The 15434-nt window shown below is 32.5% G+C and overlaps 2 protein-coding genes across 2 annotated transcripts in view; one reads left to right on the top strand and one right to left on the bottom strand.

The window, feature by feature from the left end:
* Window positions 1-1910: 1910 nt before the first annotated feature.
* Window positions 1911-3404, bottom strand: LOC105623714 (ras-related protein Rac1). The gene is made up of 3 exons (XM_012205097.1): window positions 3370-3404; window positions 2508-2895; window positions 1911-2066 (listed from the first exon to the last, which is right to left on the bottom strand). The coding sequence occupies exons 1-3, from the start codon at window positions 3402-3404 to the stop codon at window positions 1911-1913; spliced, it is 579 nt and encodes a 192-aa protein (XP_012060487.1).
* A 4706-nt stretch (window positions 3405-8110) lies between these two features.
* LOC105623713 (tubulin-specific chaperone D) overlaps window positions 8111-15434 on the top strand; it is a 7891-nt gene continuing 567 nt past the window's right edge. Inside the window, exons 1-16 of the mRNA XM_012205096.1 lie at window positions 8111-8634; window positions 8730-8868; window positions 9733-9919; window positions 10026-10254; window positions 10995-11143; window positions 11225-11454; window positions 11534-11673; window positions 11742-11847; window positions 12166-12343; window positions 12513-12671; window positions 12765-12968; window positions 13043-13207; window positions 13285-13409; window positions 13490-13644; window positions 13780-13978; window positions 14191-14493. Coding sequence (XP_012060486.1) covers window positions 8111-8634; window positions 8730-8868; window positions 9733-9919; window positions 10026-10254; window positions 10995-11143; window positions 11225-11454; window positions 11534-11673; window positions 11742-11847; window positions 12166-12343; window positions 12513-12671; window positions 12765-12968; window positions 13043-13207; window positions 13285-13409; window positions 13490-13644; window positions 13780-13978; window positions 14191-14493 — 3192 coding nt within the window. The remainder of the gene's footprint in view (window positions 8635-8729; window positions 8869-9732; window positions 9920-10025; window positions 10255-10994; window positions 11144-11224; window positions 11455-11533; window positions 11674-11741; window positions 11848-12165; window positions 12344-12512; window positions 12672-12764; window positions 12969-13042; window positions 13208-13284; window positions 13410-13489; window positions 13645-13779; window positions 13979-14190; window positions 14494-15434) is intronic.

Here is a 15434-nt window from a genome sequence, read left to right as displayed (position 1 = left end):
CGTTTTTAAAAGTTAAGTTTTACGTATNTATGACTATATGTATATATATATATATATATATATATATATATATATATATATATATATATTTATTTTTATTATATATATGTATATATGTATATGGTTCATATTACCACGTACAATGTACAAAATCATACATTATACGTAATAATAAGAAAGAATACATTCGAAGTTCAGCATTTATGTACACAGTTATTATATCATAGCAGATTTTCTCTCATACTTACATACTCGTACTTCTCGCATTCGTTCTTTCTTCCATACAATAGCTCTCTCGCTTTCTCGCATACATGATATATTCGCGCGTCCTCTGCTTCGATAGTCATATTCTATTCCTTTAAATGCAACATTACACTCTTTTTCTTTTAATTTCGACCTGATGATCACATAATTCTCTGTGAGAAAGAATGTGATGAATTGTGCGCTAATCACAGATTATTATCATCGCGCCAGAAAATCATCACTTGCAAGTGAAACAATACGAAGCAGAGAAACTGTTAAACTCGCAATTTGACATTTATACTTATATCACATACATCTAAAACTCTTGTACAGTTAGCTATTTTTTTCTCTCTTAAATTACGGTATGTAACATTTAATGTTAACCAATTTAGTGGAAGAAGGAAGCCATATTATGCGGCCGCTGCGCTACCGATTCCACTTCGGAAAATATAGTTATCAGTTTTTTTTATTTTTTGCGTATCTATTGGTTAATTATCTCATTTCAAAATTGAACTCGTCTTCGAAGCGAAACTATTTTTAAACTATTGCATATGTGAACAGAATTAAATATAGGACGTGCACAGTGAACATTGAATGGCATTTGATTACGCATCTAACACCTTCAATTAGATTTTTATATACAATTTCTCAAATAAACCTAAGATTTTTACGAACATAACAGACCAGTGTTTTTCAAAGATTAATCTCTTTGCGAAAGAAAACACGATTCTGTCGAAGCTTTATTAAAGCTTTTGATAACATATTGTGTTGAATGCTTGGAATAAAAAAAATACTTATGGTTGCTCTAAGTACTTGGAGAAATGTATATATGCATGGCATTATCGTTATTCACATTTATAATGACATCTATATGAATATCTTCCAAAGAGGTTTGCCATATATTCTACACACATATCTCTAAAAAATATTCTCTCTTCTTTCTCTCTGAATTTATATCTTGATGCATATTGAAATTTTTTTATAAGGAAAACTACTGTTTTCTCTTTTTTCCTTCATTTTAAATACATTAACTATACGTGTCCTATCTAAAATGTACAATAGCGAATAGCATAAAATGGTTTTCCTCTTTGATTAAACTGATCAGTATACAGTCAATGTTTGGACAATTATATAGTAATATTTTTTCTTTTACCCATTCATTATATAATTATTAATTAATTGTAATATTAATAACGTACTTCTTCTAGTATACTGTACAGTAGTTAGTTCAGTTATTTTGGCTTCTTTTACACTCCTTTTGCTTAGAACATCCAGTCAATTTGCATTTATAGCCCTATAATGTGATTAAACTGTCTAAACTGGAAATTTGGCTCGCATAGACAGCAGTAAACTTCAATAATTAATTTATATTTTCATTTAAAATGTGGTAGAGACCACATAAAAACGAATTTATATCTCAAATTCACGATTCTCCTTTGTGAACCCTCTTTTGTTTTGCTCGCTGGAAATTTATACCGAACTGACATTTGTGCGCTTATGCTGGTAGATGATTGCAGCCTCTAAGCTGATATAGGCTGGTACAACTGGGGTTCCAAATAGTCGATAATTTACCCGATTGATTCGATTAGTGCTTGGTACATTGGAGATGAGATGAGACACTTTTAGCACATTCCAGTACCAACGTGCAAAGAGGGATACATTTAATATTATAGAAGGAAACATCTGCGCTTTGGCTTCACTTGCAGAACCGGGCACAGTACAGCGCGTATCGCTTCGTCAAACACAGTCTTCAAGCCTTTTTGTGTCAAAGCGGAGCATTCCAAATATTTTACAGCACCGATCTCCTTTGCCATTGCTAAACCCTGTTATGAATGAGACACATTTTGAAATAATAGAGTTTTTGCAATATCATGTTTTCAGATATGGTAAACATTAAAGTTACGTTATTTAGTGGAAAGTCAAACTGCACATGTGCAATTCAAATTTCCACTAAATAACATGACATTAGTGTTCGTCATATCTACACGGTATTGCAAAAGCTTTTTAATAACATTCTCTAGATATTTATAACAATATTTATTATATTGATTGAAATTGTTATTGTATTGTGCAATCATCTTAATATTTGTATTAACTTGCAATGTATTTGTTATACAGTCAAAATGTAACTTTTTAACTATCTCACTCTTTCTTTCTTTCTCTCTACTCTATAATATACACATATAATTTTAATCCAAATGTATACTTTATAAATTTTAACTTTATAAATTTTGTATCAATATATAGAAATAATGAAAACAAACCTGAGGATAAGTAATGGGAGCTAGTTTTTTGTCTTTCAAACGTTCGATAGTCTCCTTGTCCTCACGCAGATCTAGTTTAGTGCCAACTAGAATAATTGGAGTAGCAGGACAGTGATGACGTACTTCTGGATACCATTTGGCACGCACATTTTCAAAACTTGCCGGGTTCACCAATGAAAAGCAGATGAGAAAGACATCAGTTTGTGGATAAGACAATGGCCGTAGTCTGTCATAATCCTCTTGTCCCGCTGTGTCCCACAAGCCAAGATTAATTGGCTTTCCATCGACCATCACATTCGCAGAATAGTTGTCGAATACCGTTGGAATATATTCCCCAGGAAATGCATTGGTGGTGTAGCTTATTAATAAGCATGTTTTACCTACCGCACTAGAGAACAGAAATATAGCAATTAATATGCATAGTATCCATTGCTCTACTGGCTGGTATAAATAAATACAAATATAAGAATAAGTTTATTTCTCAGGAAACATCTTGTTAGATGAATCATTGCGCAGAATGATTTTTCAATCACAACAATAGGAACAGGTCTTTTCTTCTAGACTGAGCTAACAAATTGATCTGCCGCGCTGTCTTTCGTCATCGGTCATCAACCGTGGCACAGAGAAAAATGTCACGTCCTCGCGAACACGTCAACGTCGTATCGTGAGGCCCGCATACGGGCGTGGTAGAGCTTCGCTGGCGAGACGAGGCCATCACGCTCGCGCTCCAGGAAAACGGGAAGGAGGTCGATAGAGGAGGTGAAAGCAGGTAAGAGTTTGGTTCGCGTCCCGGGAATAAACGTCCCCGTCGCGTCCTCGTCGTGCCCGAGCCCGGATGTGTGGCTCACCGCGTGTTACGTACCCGTCGCCGACGACCACGCACTTGATGGCTTGCATCCTGGATGTCCGATGCTGTCCGTAGTACACACACGTAAATTTGCACTAAGTCGATTCTAAATGGAAGGGAGGGAGGGAGAAAGAGAAAGAAAGAGAGAGGGCGGGAGAGGAAGAGACAAACGGCGCGGAACGTACGCGCGACAGGAAGAGGGCAGCGACGACGGAGGAGGAAGAGGAGGAGGAGGAGAAAGAGAGGAGCGCGTCAAAAGGATGGAGGGGCAGGGCGTTAAAGAGAAGAGGAAGCGTGATGGACGCAGAGATACAATTGAGGTTAGAGCGCGACGGAGATACGTGACGGAGGCACGATTAACTCCAGCGACTGATTGGTCGGCTGGATGACTTCCTTTTGATCGGTCCGAGGGCACACGAGAGTTGACGAGAGCGTGGTGACGATCACAGCAGGAGACAACTTGGCCGCGACACACTTACGGAGTCAAGGATAAGGGATAAACCTTTTCTATATACGATTTATACGCAACCTACGCGACGAACCGAGACCGAGCGAATACGAGCGAAGCGCTACGAACACTACGAATAGTGTGGTATAGGTATAGTGCGAATAAGCGCCTATTTCAGATGATTAAGACGCGCCTTTGCGAGCGTCGATAGATGGCGACAGTCGCCTCATGTGGAGGCAGGGCAGATTGGCATTTCCTACACATAATACCGTATAAAATATTATATACCGTATTATAAAATGTATTATATACGTTAGAATTCTAAAAATCCATTTCAAATGAAATACGATACAGTGATATTGCATAATTAGATCATTAGTGTCCATTTCCACCAATGTAGATTTTAGAACTTTAATCTCGATTCACTTAGGTCTGAATTAGACTACGCATTGAAGATTGAGATTGAAGATTGAAAGATTGAAATTTGACCAATTAAAATTATGAGAACTAAAATTCCTTTGTCTTCATTGTCTTCACCAATGTAGATTTTAGAACTTTAATCTCGATTCACTTAGGTCGGAATTAGACTACGCATTGAAGATTGAGATTGCAGATTGAAAGATTGAAATTTGATCAATTAAAACTATGAGAACTAAAATTCCTTTGTCTTCATTGGTCAAATTTCAATCTTCAATCTTCAATGCGTCTGATTCCAGCCTTATTCTTCGTCTTTTTCTAGTTCTAAAGATTAAAAAAAGATGAAGAATAAATTGAAACGAAATTACCTTAAAAATTGCCTTTTTCATTTATATACCTTCTTATTGTCCAGTAGGCCTTTATAGTGGTATACCATGTATGATTTCATTATTTCATGTGCGATAGCTACGACAGCAGCTTTAAATTCATAAAAATAATAAACGTTCAGACTCGAAAATGTTATTTATTGAAAGCGTATTTATTGAAGCGTAAAAATAATATAAATAAAATAAGTAAATTAAATTATAGCCTATCTAAATATATTGTTAGGTTAGGAAATTTGTCACATCGCTCAGGAGTTTTTATTTATAACTAGCTGAGTATACTCTGCTTAGTATACCGATATATCTACTTATTTTATAGTTTTATTTTTATTTTGTGGAATGTAGTTTGTGGTTAGTAATGCGAAGTGCGAACAGTGAAGCGCCATTTTACTACATGATTAAAACCTACGATGTTAAAGATGCGTTCAGGGACACGCTATTCGCGCTATTTAGCGCTACAAAGGGTGTGTTCGAGAAGGTTATTTGTGCTATGGACGCAAACACTACCAACGCTGTTCTTGGAGCCAATAGCGCGATAGCGTTAGCAAGTTTCATGAATGATCCTTGATAGCGTTTAACCAGAGAGATATATTCGTCGAAGTTAAGTTAATGTAGGGGATTCTGTTTTCAATCACCAATCAAACTTTTCCCTATGATTAAAAATTATTTTTAAGGTTTTGTAAAGTATTTGTAACGTAAATTTTTTATTTTCTCATAGTGAATAACAGAATGCAACTCAATTGCAATCTCTATGATAGCTTGCCGTTAGACCGAAGTGAACAATGTAAATCAAAAAATTGTAGATCAAAAAATTAATAGTACACTAAGTAAATTAATCAGATAAAAGGAAGAACCCTTGAGCATCCATTGTCAATTTCAAAAGAAGAAACATATCTAAGATTTAATAAAGGACCTTAAGCATCTGCAGCAGAATACTCTGCCGCGCTATATCGCAGATATATCGTAGTAACTTTTTTCTATACACGGGAATTAAAATTGCCAGTAACAAGATATCTCTGACTTTCACATTTATAATGAAATCAAATACACAAGTTGAACTTCGTAGAAATTTTGAAAAGTTAAAGATGATCATATCATAATGAATGCAATCTCAATTTTAATCTCTGCTGATGGTTTGCTACTAGGCTGAAATGAACGTAAGTCTTGCTTGTGTATCATCTTTGATTTCATTATAAATGTGAAAGTCATTGGATAATTTTCTTTATGTATATAATATGTTTATGCGGCTGTGCAATTTGTGTGGATATACCCTAAATCATAAAAAAATAATCAATTAGCCCGGATCTACAATAGATTTTTAAGCCTTAAGGGCTGTCGTAACAGTAACGTAAGGATCATTCCACACAAACTTGCATAGCCGCATAAATATTAGGTGTACTAAAAAGAAATCCATTATTTTTCCATTCAATTTCATGCAAAAATAATGGATTTTTTTTTACTACATCTAATATATGCATAAAGAAAATTATCCAATCACATTTATTTTTCTGTCATAAAGACAAACGTAAAATACCATTGTCTAAGACGTGAACTTAAGTCGATGAGCCAATCAGGATACTATTTTAGATTTACGTACTCTAACGGAAATAGAAATAGCAGTAAATTTATTCAGCTTAAGTTTACATCTTAAACTAACTTTTCATACGCGGCAGTACTTCGTTGCTATTAAAAATTTTACATGAGATGACGCACTTCCGATGCAAAATATATTTTGCCGCATCTCATTGCAGTTCAACCGAATAAATAACGAGAAGAAAAGAATTCGAAGTCGAAAAAGTCTGCAATATTTGCAATGAGTACATTTTTATTAAGATTTGAAGTGACGAGAATATTTTAAATTTTAAATAATCTGAAATGAATTTGAATTATCTGAAATGATAATTGTCCAAATTATAACTGCATTAACAATTTTGCCATCTAATCACAAGTTTTATCTTTTTAAGTTTTCTATATTAATTTTCGAGCTGAGCAAATAAAAGATATTTGAAATTAAACTTTAATACATATGCTGTTGCCGTTTTTTCTTTTTATGCGTAGCAAATGCAGCGGAAGCAATTATGAAGAATTTGCATCACGTGACATTTTTGCTGCCGCAGCGTGTTGCACATGAAAAGATATTTTTAAGATTACTGTTATGCCTGGTTTACAATGAAGTAACAGTAATTTAAAGAGTAGACATAGAAATCAATCAATCATAGTTGAATATGAGAAAAATAATCAATTATGATTGCTCGATTTCTACGCCTACTCGTTAATCAATTATTACTGCCCATTGTAAAACCATTGTAAACCATGCATTATGTGCGGTCTACAATGGCAGTAGCAGTAATGGATGAGTAAGAGTAGTACTCTTGCATAATGCATAACATGTAATGCCTAAGAAAATGTACCAATCGAAGTCCTTCGTTTTCTTCCTTTCTATAAAATAAAGAACTATGATTGGCTGCGTTCTGCTTTCAACAGAACGATTATTTTGCAATTGTGGAAGTTTTCTTCGCGCTGATTGGGTTATACTTTTAGATCAAGAGGAATGGTTTTATCTCAGCAGAGAATCATAAAACGGTTGTAAAACTATTGTGTTCTGCTGAATGCAGCCATTGATTCAATTTCTTATACTCGTATTCATCAGGTCTTATATTTAAGGCTTCCTTAACTTTATCTTTAGATACTCTACGAATTATTTCATTGGATGCTGAGCATCTAAAGATAAATTTAAGGAAGCCTTAAGTACAAGATCTGACTATGAATACGGGCATTATGTCTGTGTTATGCATAGACTTATAAAATAGACGGAGCATTCATATGAGAGAAGTTGAAGACTTGATAAAAAGAGAAAGAAATAATTGTAGAGTAATTCTCTTCTTTTCTAATGGTGAATTGATTGGTCGCCGAAGCAAGCTGGCCGAGAGCAATGAAGATCGACGAGAATTGTAGCCTTACGATCAAGCTGATTGGTCTCCCACTGCTCATTGTAAAAGAGAGAAATAACTATGTCTGGAGTAGAGCTGCCCTTTAGTGTTGTCTTTAACTTCTCTCGTATAAATGCTCCGTCTATTTTATAAGTCTATGGTGTTACGCGGTCTGTGCTCCCCGCTTTAATCTTTGTATTTTTATCCTAAAAAAATCTATTGAAAGTTCCCCTAAACTTTTTGTTCTTTCAAAAAAATTTTTGGTGGAGATGAAAATCCCCCAAATCTAGGGAAAATCTTCTAACTTAGGCTGCGGTCCACTTGACGTTACAAATGCTTCGAAGCTTTTGATTGACCAATCGGAAGAAAGAATTTTATTGATTGACCAATCAAAAAATGCTTCGAAACATTTGTGGATCGTAGCTTTGGTAACGCTGTCTATCATGTTGGCGACATTGATGAGCCGGAGCTGTCAAAATTGATCCATGCATGGTTATGGTTACCTCAACGGCGAATGTTTCATCACGCGGTTTGATTCACGCGAGTTACAAGCAAATAGTAGACCCGACAAGATTTAGATGATGGTGTTGAACGATTGCGCGGACCTGGAGAGGGTGGGATGCGGCTTTAGCACATTTAAGGAGGTGGATGAGGTGACCGCACTAATAACGGAACTAAGGCGACCGGATTTGTTGACGAGTCTTGTAGAGCGGAACAGGGATCGTTTCAATTTTATTCTATCTCAATATCAGGATCAGCATCAGCTTTTAGATCCGTATCTTGAGAAAATCCTAGAATCTCTGCTGTCGATTATCAAGGACGATGATTGTCCGGAAAACGTCAAGCACAATACGTTCAAGTATCTATTTATTATCATGTCCGTGAAGACGTACAAGAGAATCGTTACTTATCTCCCGCACGAAGTAGTGGACCTCTTGCCTGTGTTAAGAATGCTTGAGAAGCAAGACTCAAATGATGTGGAAACATGGGAAACAAGATATGTTTTGCTTGTCTGGTTGTCCATTATCTCAAAAATACCATTTCCCCTATCTCGTCTAGAGACATCTGAGAATGTAGACCCAGAGCAAACTATTATTGTCAGGTATTTATTGATGCTATTAATCAAAGGAAAATTGGAGCAAAGTTTCATTGAAAGATGAGAAAATATATTGTTTTTACTTTTGTATAATGTTCCAGAATTTTAAAGGTATGCAAACTATATTGCCTGTTAAAAGATGCTTGCGCTGTGGCAGCTGTATTTTTAATAGCAAATTTTTTAACAAGATCTGATGTCAAAAAGTTATACTTGGAAGAAATGATTATGTGGTGCTTAAAGGTAACATTTCTTTTTAAAGGAGGATATGTATATATACAGGGTTACTCTACATATAATATCTAAAACTGCTATAGTGGCTACATTTGAAAACAAGTTGAAAATATCTAGTAAACATGTCTGATTTCAAATGATTTTGGAGTTTCAGGATATTGAAGTAAGAAAACATGAATTACATAGTAAATTTTGTTTAATGTTTGTTATTCTATTCATTATTCTATTTAATACTTTACAAAAAATGTTCGAAAATCTCCTTCTACTTTGACACATTTTTTAGCACGAATTAATAAATTGTGTTAGACTTGATGACAAATATTTGGAGTTTTGTGGATGATATTGGACAGCGTTAAATATCACTTGCCATAATTCTGCATTCTGAATCTTATTCTGATAGACTAGATTTTTCATTCGTTCCAAAAAGAATCCAAAAAAATAATGTGAAGTTGAGACTATTTGCTGGCTATTTAATAAAAACGTTCTGGCCTCTTCTAATCCAATGAGGATAGTAATCTTAGAGAAATGTTCAGAAAGTTATCCTTAATGTAATGTTTAGATTTTGGGAACGAATGAAAGATCTAGTTAGAATTCAGAACAATAAAATAAATATTAAACAACATTTACTATAATTCATGTTTTTTTACTTCAATATCCTGTAACTCTAAAACTGATCAGAATTAGACATATGTTTATTAGACATTTTTGACTTGTTTTCATATACTAAAGCCACAGTAGCAGCTTTAATACGTACTATATGCAGAGACCCTCTGTATATATTGAGTGTCCCAGTTTTACTATGCCTCTGGTGATTGGAAGTAGCCGTTATTATTTGTTGCAGATTTTTTAAGTATTTCTTATACATTTTTTTAGTGTATAGAAGATGATCCTTTGAGACATGGACCTCTGGCTGTAATAGCCTCAATATTAAAGCACAGTGCCAGAGAAGATGTTAAACCATACAGTCAAATGCTTCTTGATAGTATGTTGAAACTTCGACTGAGTGACAATCCAGCAGATCTCATTAGAAAATTTGGAATAAAAGTTGTTCAGCGTATAGGTATTAAAAGCTCTCAGATATATTTAATTTCACAAATCCATTTCTTGTAAATTGACAAAAAAATTGAAAAATATAAAAAGTTCAAAATTTTTTACATATTTAATAGGTCTGATATTGTTGAGAACAAAATTAGCATCTTGGCGCTATCAGAAGACGAGTCGACCGATAAATATCATACCTAATGTTAAAGCGAATGATATTGATAATACTGAAAGTATTACTTGTATTAAAAAAACTATTTCAAACGATAATGAAGATCAGGAGATTCCTCCAGCCATTGAAGATATAATAGAGCAACTCATACAAGGTCTTCGGGATAAAGCAATTACTATAAGGTATATAGATGTCATTACATATATTAATCATTTATTGGAGATAACATTAAGTATAAACATCATAAACAAAACAGGACAGGACCAAGCTGAAAATCGATCGAAATATGCAACATTCGCCGAGCCTTGGCTCTTATCATTATTTATAATATCTACAAATATAGAATTAATCATTTTCTTTTCAAAATTATCAAAAATTGTTTTAAAATGTATTTTCAATTTTTTAGGATTATTTAAAATCAAGAATTTCGATTTTTTAGTAGTCTTTCTAAAATTTCAAAATTTATTAATGTAAACTCAAAATAGCAATTTTATAAGTCACAAAATTTTTAAATATCTTATAAAACAAATGCAATTTTTAATGATTATTTTACATCTCGATTTACGTCGAAGTTATAATATCAATGAAATTGGTCAATCATAGTTATTCTTTTGAAGAATGGAATAACTGTGATTGAAACACAAAAATGTTCAAAATTTAAATATCAAACTTATAAGGGATGATAAACTAAGCAAACAAGTTTTTTAGAGATTCATTTTGGAGAAAATTATAAAAAACAAAAGTCAAAAAATGGATTATTGTACCTATTTATTTTAGCTTGTTTATATATCTGTATATAAACAGAATTAGATTAACTATAATAATTAATATATTATTGTAGTTATATGTTTTGTTAATATAATAATAATTATATATTATTATTAATTAACATTATATTATAATATATTATAATACGATATAGATGGTCTGCAGCAAAAGGTATTGGAAGAATAACCGCGAGATTGCCGGTAGACTTAGCTGATGATGTCCTTGGTTTTGTATTGAATCTCTTTTCTGGGCGTGAATCAGATTCAGCGTGGCATGGTGGTTGTTTGGCACTCGCGGAACTTGGTATATTTCTTTTGCGTTTACAAATATATAACAATATATTTTTATTCCATCACTTGTATATTTTTATTGTGCATATTTCAGGAAGGCGTGGCTTATTGTTACCTCATCGTCTAAGCGATGTTATTCCTGTGGTTCTGCAAGCTTTAGTTTTTGACGAACCTAGAGCTTATGGATCGATTGGTTATTTGATCAGAGATGCCGCTTGCTATATATGTTGGTCTTTTCCAAGAGCCTACGATCCGCATGTTTTCGAACGTTACGTTAAAGAAATTGCCGCAATGTTATTAGTTGTAACATGTTTCGATAGAGAGGTACAATTCGTGCATAAACTTATACATATTTAATTTTGCATTGTATTTGTAATTTATGTAATATGTTGTGCACTGATAGATAAATTGTAGGAGAGCGGCGTCTGCCGCATTTCAAGAAAATGTTGGCAGACAAGGCAATTTTCCACATGGTATAGATATACTGACTGTCGCTGACTATTTTGAAGTTGGCGTAAGGAGTCATACATATCTCAAAATCAGGTAAAGAATTCGATAAATATTTCGACATTTCTTATTACTTGGTTGATTTTTATAATACTATCCGTTAGCGTACAAATCGCACAATATGAAGAATATACGAAGCCCTTAATAGATCATTTAGTAGCAAAAAAGGTTACACATTGGGATACTGCAATTAGGGAGCTTTCAGCTAGAGTAAGTTCAAATTCCAATAATAATATTAATTAACCCGACGTCATAGAGACTGAGTCATGACCCGAAAAGTTTTAAACATATTTCTTGTTATACTTGTTATACTTGTTGTATAAATAAAAGTGCTTTATATATATTCTTAGTGGTTTACTTTATTAGATTATACATACATACATTAAAAGATTATCATTTTGTAAAAGCTATTAGCTTAAAATTATCTATGTAACATTTAACATTTTAGCACCTCAATGACGCTGGGTTAAATGTTTATGATGTCAAAATTTATCAATTTTCAGTTCTATCATTAGCAATTTGTTGCAGTCGCTTTTTAATCTAACAGTAACTGATGCACATTACATGATAAATACAGTACTGCCGACTTTGTTAGATATGCTAAATTCTATCGACTTAAATGTTAGACACGGTGCAGTATTAGCCACTGCAGAAATTCTCGAAGCGTTATACAATTATTTTAATGATAAAATTGGATGTATTATTGGTAAGAATATATAAAACTATATACAATTTTTATTTTTCTATAAATTTTATATTTATATTCTATAAATATAAAATTTTTATTTTTCTCTAAATATCTATAAATTCTATAATATTTTTCTATAAATTTTTCTATAAATATCTTTTAAAGATTACAAGCTTGAGCTTTTCAGGAACTACAGCAGTAACTGATATACAAGATATAGTGCGCACTATCAGAAATAGAGGACAATTTAAAGGTCTTGGAGGAGAATTAATGAAACAAGCTTGTTCCACACTAATAAAGAAATGTTCTATTGTTCATTTTCCTGTTCATTTTACAGATATTGTAGGTACGTATTAATAATTAAAATAAATTTTACTTCTTAAACAATTATTTTTGTTCTATTACTTGCGTATATTTATAATATCTATCAATAATACAGATGATTGGCAGAAATTACTAGAAGAATGCTTGAGCCACGAAGTATCGATAGTTAAGTTAAAAGCAGCCGAAGCACATACAAACTTTTTTCTAGAATATTATGTGAATATTGATTATGATGCTCGAAGTATTATAATTAATCGTTACTTGGAGTCCTTACAATCGAGTAATCAGTCTATTAGAATAGGATTTGCACAAGCAATAGGTAAGTTCAAGAGTGCATTCTATTTATAGGTGCCAAGATATTTCCATCTATTTCATTAATTTTATTTTTTATAGGACATTTTCCATTATTCGTAATTCGTGAAAGAGTGAAAGATATCATAAATTCGTTAATTACATGCACTCATATATCTAAGAACACATTGAAATGGGCGGAGAGTAGAAAAGAAGCTTTGCACTCTTTAACAATGATACTGCAAACATTAGGAATTGATGAAGCTGGTGAGTCTTTATTCAAATATCATATATTCATTTAACACTTTACGATATTTACTATGAATAAATAAATTTTTCTTCAGACAAATGGCAATCGTTTGTACCAGATATATACGATTGTTATTTATTGGCTCTTAAAGAATATACGATAGATAGTCGTGGTGATATAGGCGCATGGGTGAGAGAAGCAGCTATGATTGGACTACACGTACGTATTCCATTGCAGAAAATTATTTTATCAATATGCATCACAAAACTGATTGCAATTAAAATTTCTATATTATTCAGATAATGACGAATCTAGTATCGCAAGCAAAACTATTCTCTGTACTGAATGAGGACTTAATGACTGGTATTATTGGTGGTATCGCACAACAAGCTGTTGAGAGGATAGATGGAATTCGAGCTCAGGCTGGTACTGTATTCAGTGCTCTTATATACAGGTAAAAACACGTCAGTATATCTACTGAAATTTTCCATCATTTTTTTATTCATAAAAACATAAGAAATAAAACATGAAGAATTTTAATTGGCAAAATTTTTTGATAATTATGATTAATTGATGCCATTTTTTATAGTGATCCGCCACTTACAAATATACTCTATCATGATGAGTTGAAAGCTATATTTCCTTATAATGAATGTAAGGAAACTATCGAATGGCGAATGGAATCTGCAACGTTTCCACGATTTATTAAGATGTTGAATTTTCCACCGTATAAAATGAACTTGTTACGCGGAATTATATTTAGCGTCGGCGGCTTAAGCGAGTCATTGGTAAATCTAATATTTATTAAAAATTATAGAAATCTCTCTATAATCTTATATAAAATATCTTTCAAGCATTTATGTGCATAAGCTAATTTACTTGATAAAGAAACAAGATTGTTGATCGATTTTTTAAAATAAGATTTATAATTTTATTAATTGTATAACAAATTTTCTATTTGTAACTAAATATCTTTCTTATTTTTTATCTCTTATCTCAGGTAAAATATTCGAGTGTTTCTTTATTTACTTATCTACAAGAGATCGATGAGATGGGTTTAAGGGATTTATGTGAAAAAATATTAGATATATTCAAAGAGAGTCATAAAAATGAAAGAATGATAACATCAATGTTGGCTTTCTTGGATCGTTTGTTGAGTTCCGGTTGCATTCAGTCTGTCTTAGATGATGAAAGCAATACAATTTCAGAGCGTATATTGACATTATTAAAACAGGAAATAAAATATTCTAACAATATGAAACTACTTATTAGTAGTATAAATGTTTTCTGCGAATTACTGCAGGTAAAAATTGATGAGAAAAATAATACTGGGAAACAAGATTTTATCATTTTTATATTATTTTTAAGGGCATTACAATTATTTTTAAAACATATTTTTTACTAATTTGAGTGCACTAAACACGAATAGAGCCTTGAAAATACTAAATTGATTTTTTAAACAAACGAAGTCGAAAATGCAAAAATGTTTTTAATCATTTTTCAACATCTGTAAAAAACATTAGCTCCTAGAATTTTCTAGTTGGGATAAAATATAATCTTAATCTTTGCTCTTTTAGGCTATAGATGGAAATATTAGACGCCATTAATTTGGAATATTTTTTTGATAAAGATTTGTGCGATTTCATAATATAAATGCCCTGAAGCATTTTATTGAGAAATAATATTAACATTTACTAAATGCGGCAAAGTTTAAGAAATCATAATAAAATAGAAAAAATAATATAAATCATATTAGGTAATGAGAAAAAGTTCGTGGTGTTTTTCCCATTAGATGGCATTAAAAAAACGCCACGAACTTTTTCCCACACCTAATATATAAAAATCATATAGAAAATCGAGTGCTCCAATTAACTTATGCTTGTTAGAAATAATATTCATAAATAAATATAATATTGCAACTAGAAGATTCTAGTTGTAGGATTGTTTTCCTATACATGTTGAATCAAAAACGCGCACCTTTGATCCCATTTTGTTAAAGGCTAGAGTCAATTAATTATTTTCATTTCTAGATTTGAACTCTACGAGAAAAAAACCTATTAGAAACAGTTGCCTTTGACTCGACAAAAAAATTCGTGTTCCCCAGTGTTATCAATTAATAATTACATAATAGTAATTGATGTGTGTGTGTGTGTGTGTGTGTGTGTGTGTGTGTGTGTGTGTGTGTGTGTGTGTGTGTGTGTGTGTGTGTGTGTGTGTGTGTGTGTGTGTGTGTGTAGTAGTACG

The sequence above is a fragment of the Atta cephalotes genome (assembly GCF_000143395.1).
Source record: "Atta cephalotes unplaced genomic scaffold scaffold00063, whole genome shotgun sequence".
Taxonomy (NCBI): Eukaryota; Metazoa; Arthropoda; class Insecta; order Hymenoptera; family Formicidae; genus Atta; species Atta cephalotes.
Note: the sequence above shows the minus strand (reverse complement) of the source record. Positions and strands in the feature narration are given on the sequence as shown.

What these genes read in the sequence shown, in the direction of transcription:
- LOC105623714 (XM_012205097.1), bottom strand. Translation starts at nt 3,404, where the DNA reads ATGCAAGCCATCAAGTGCGTGGTCGTCGGCGACGG. An exon ending in TGCGTGGTCGTCGGCGACGG is followed by an intron (nt 2,896 to 3,369) that starts GTACGTAACACG and finishes TCTGTTCTCTAG; the next exon opens with TGCGGTAGGTAAAACATGCT. An exon ending in CTCCCATTACTTATCCTCAG is followed by an intron (nt 2,067 to 2,507) that starts GTTTGTTTTCAT and finishes CATTCATAACAG; the next exon opens with GGTTTAGCAATGGCAAAGGA.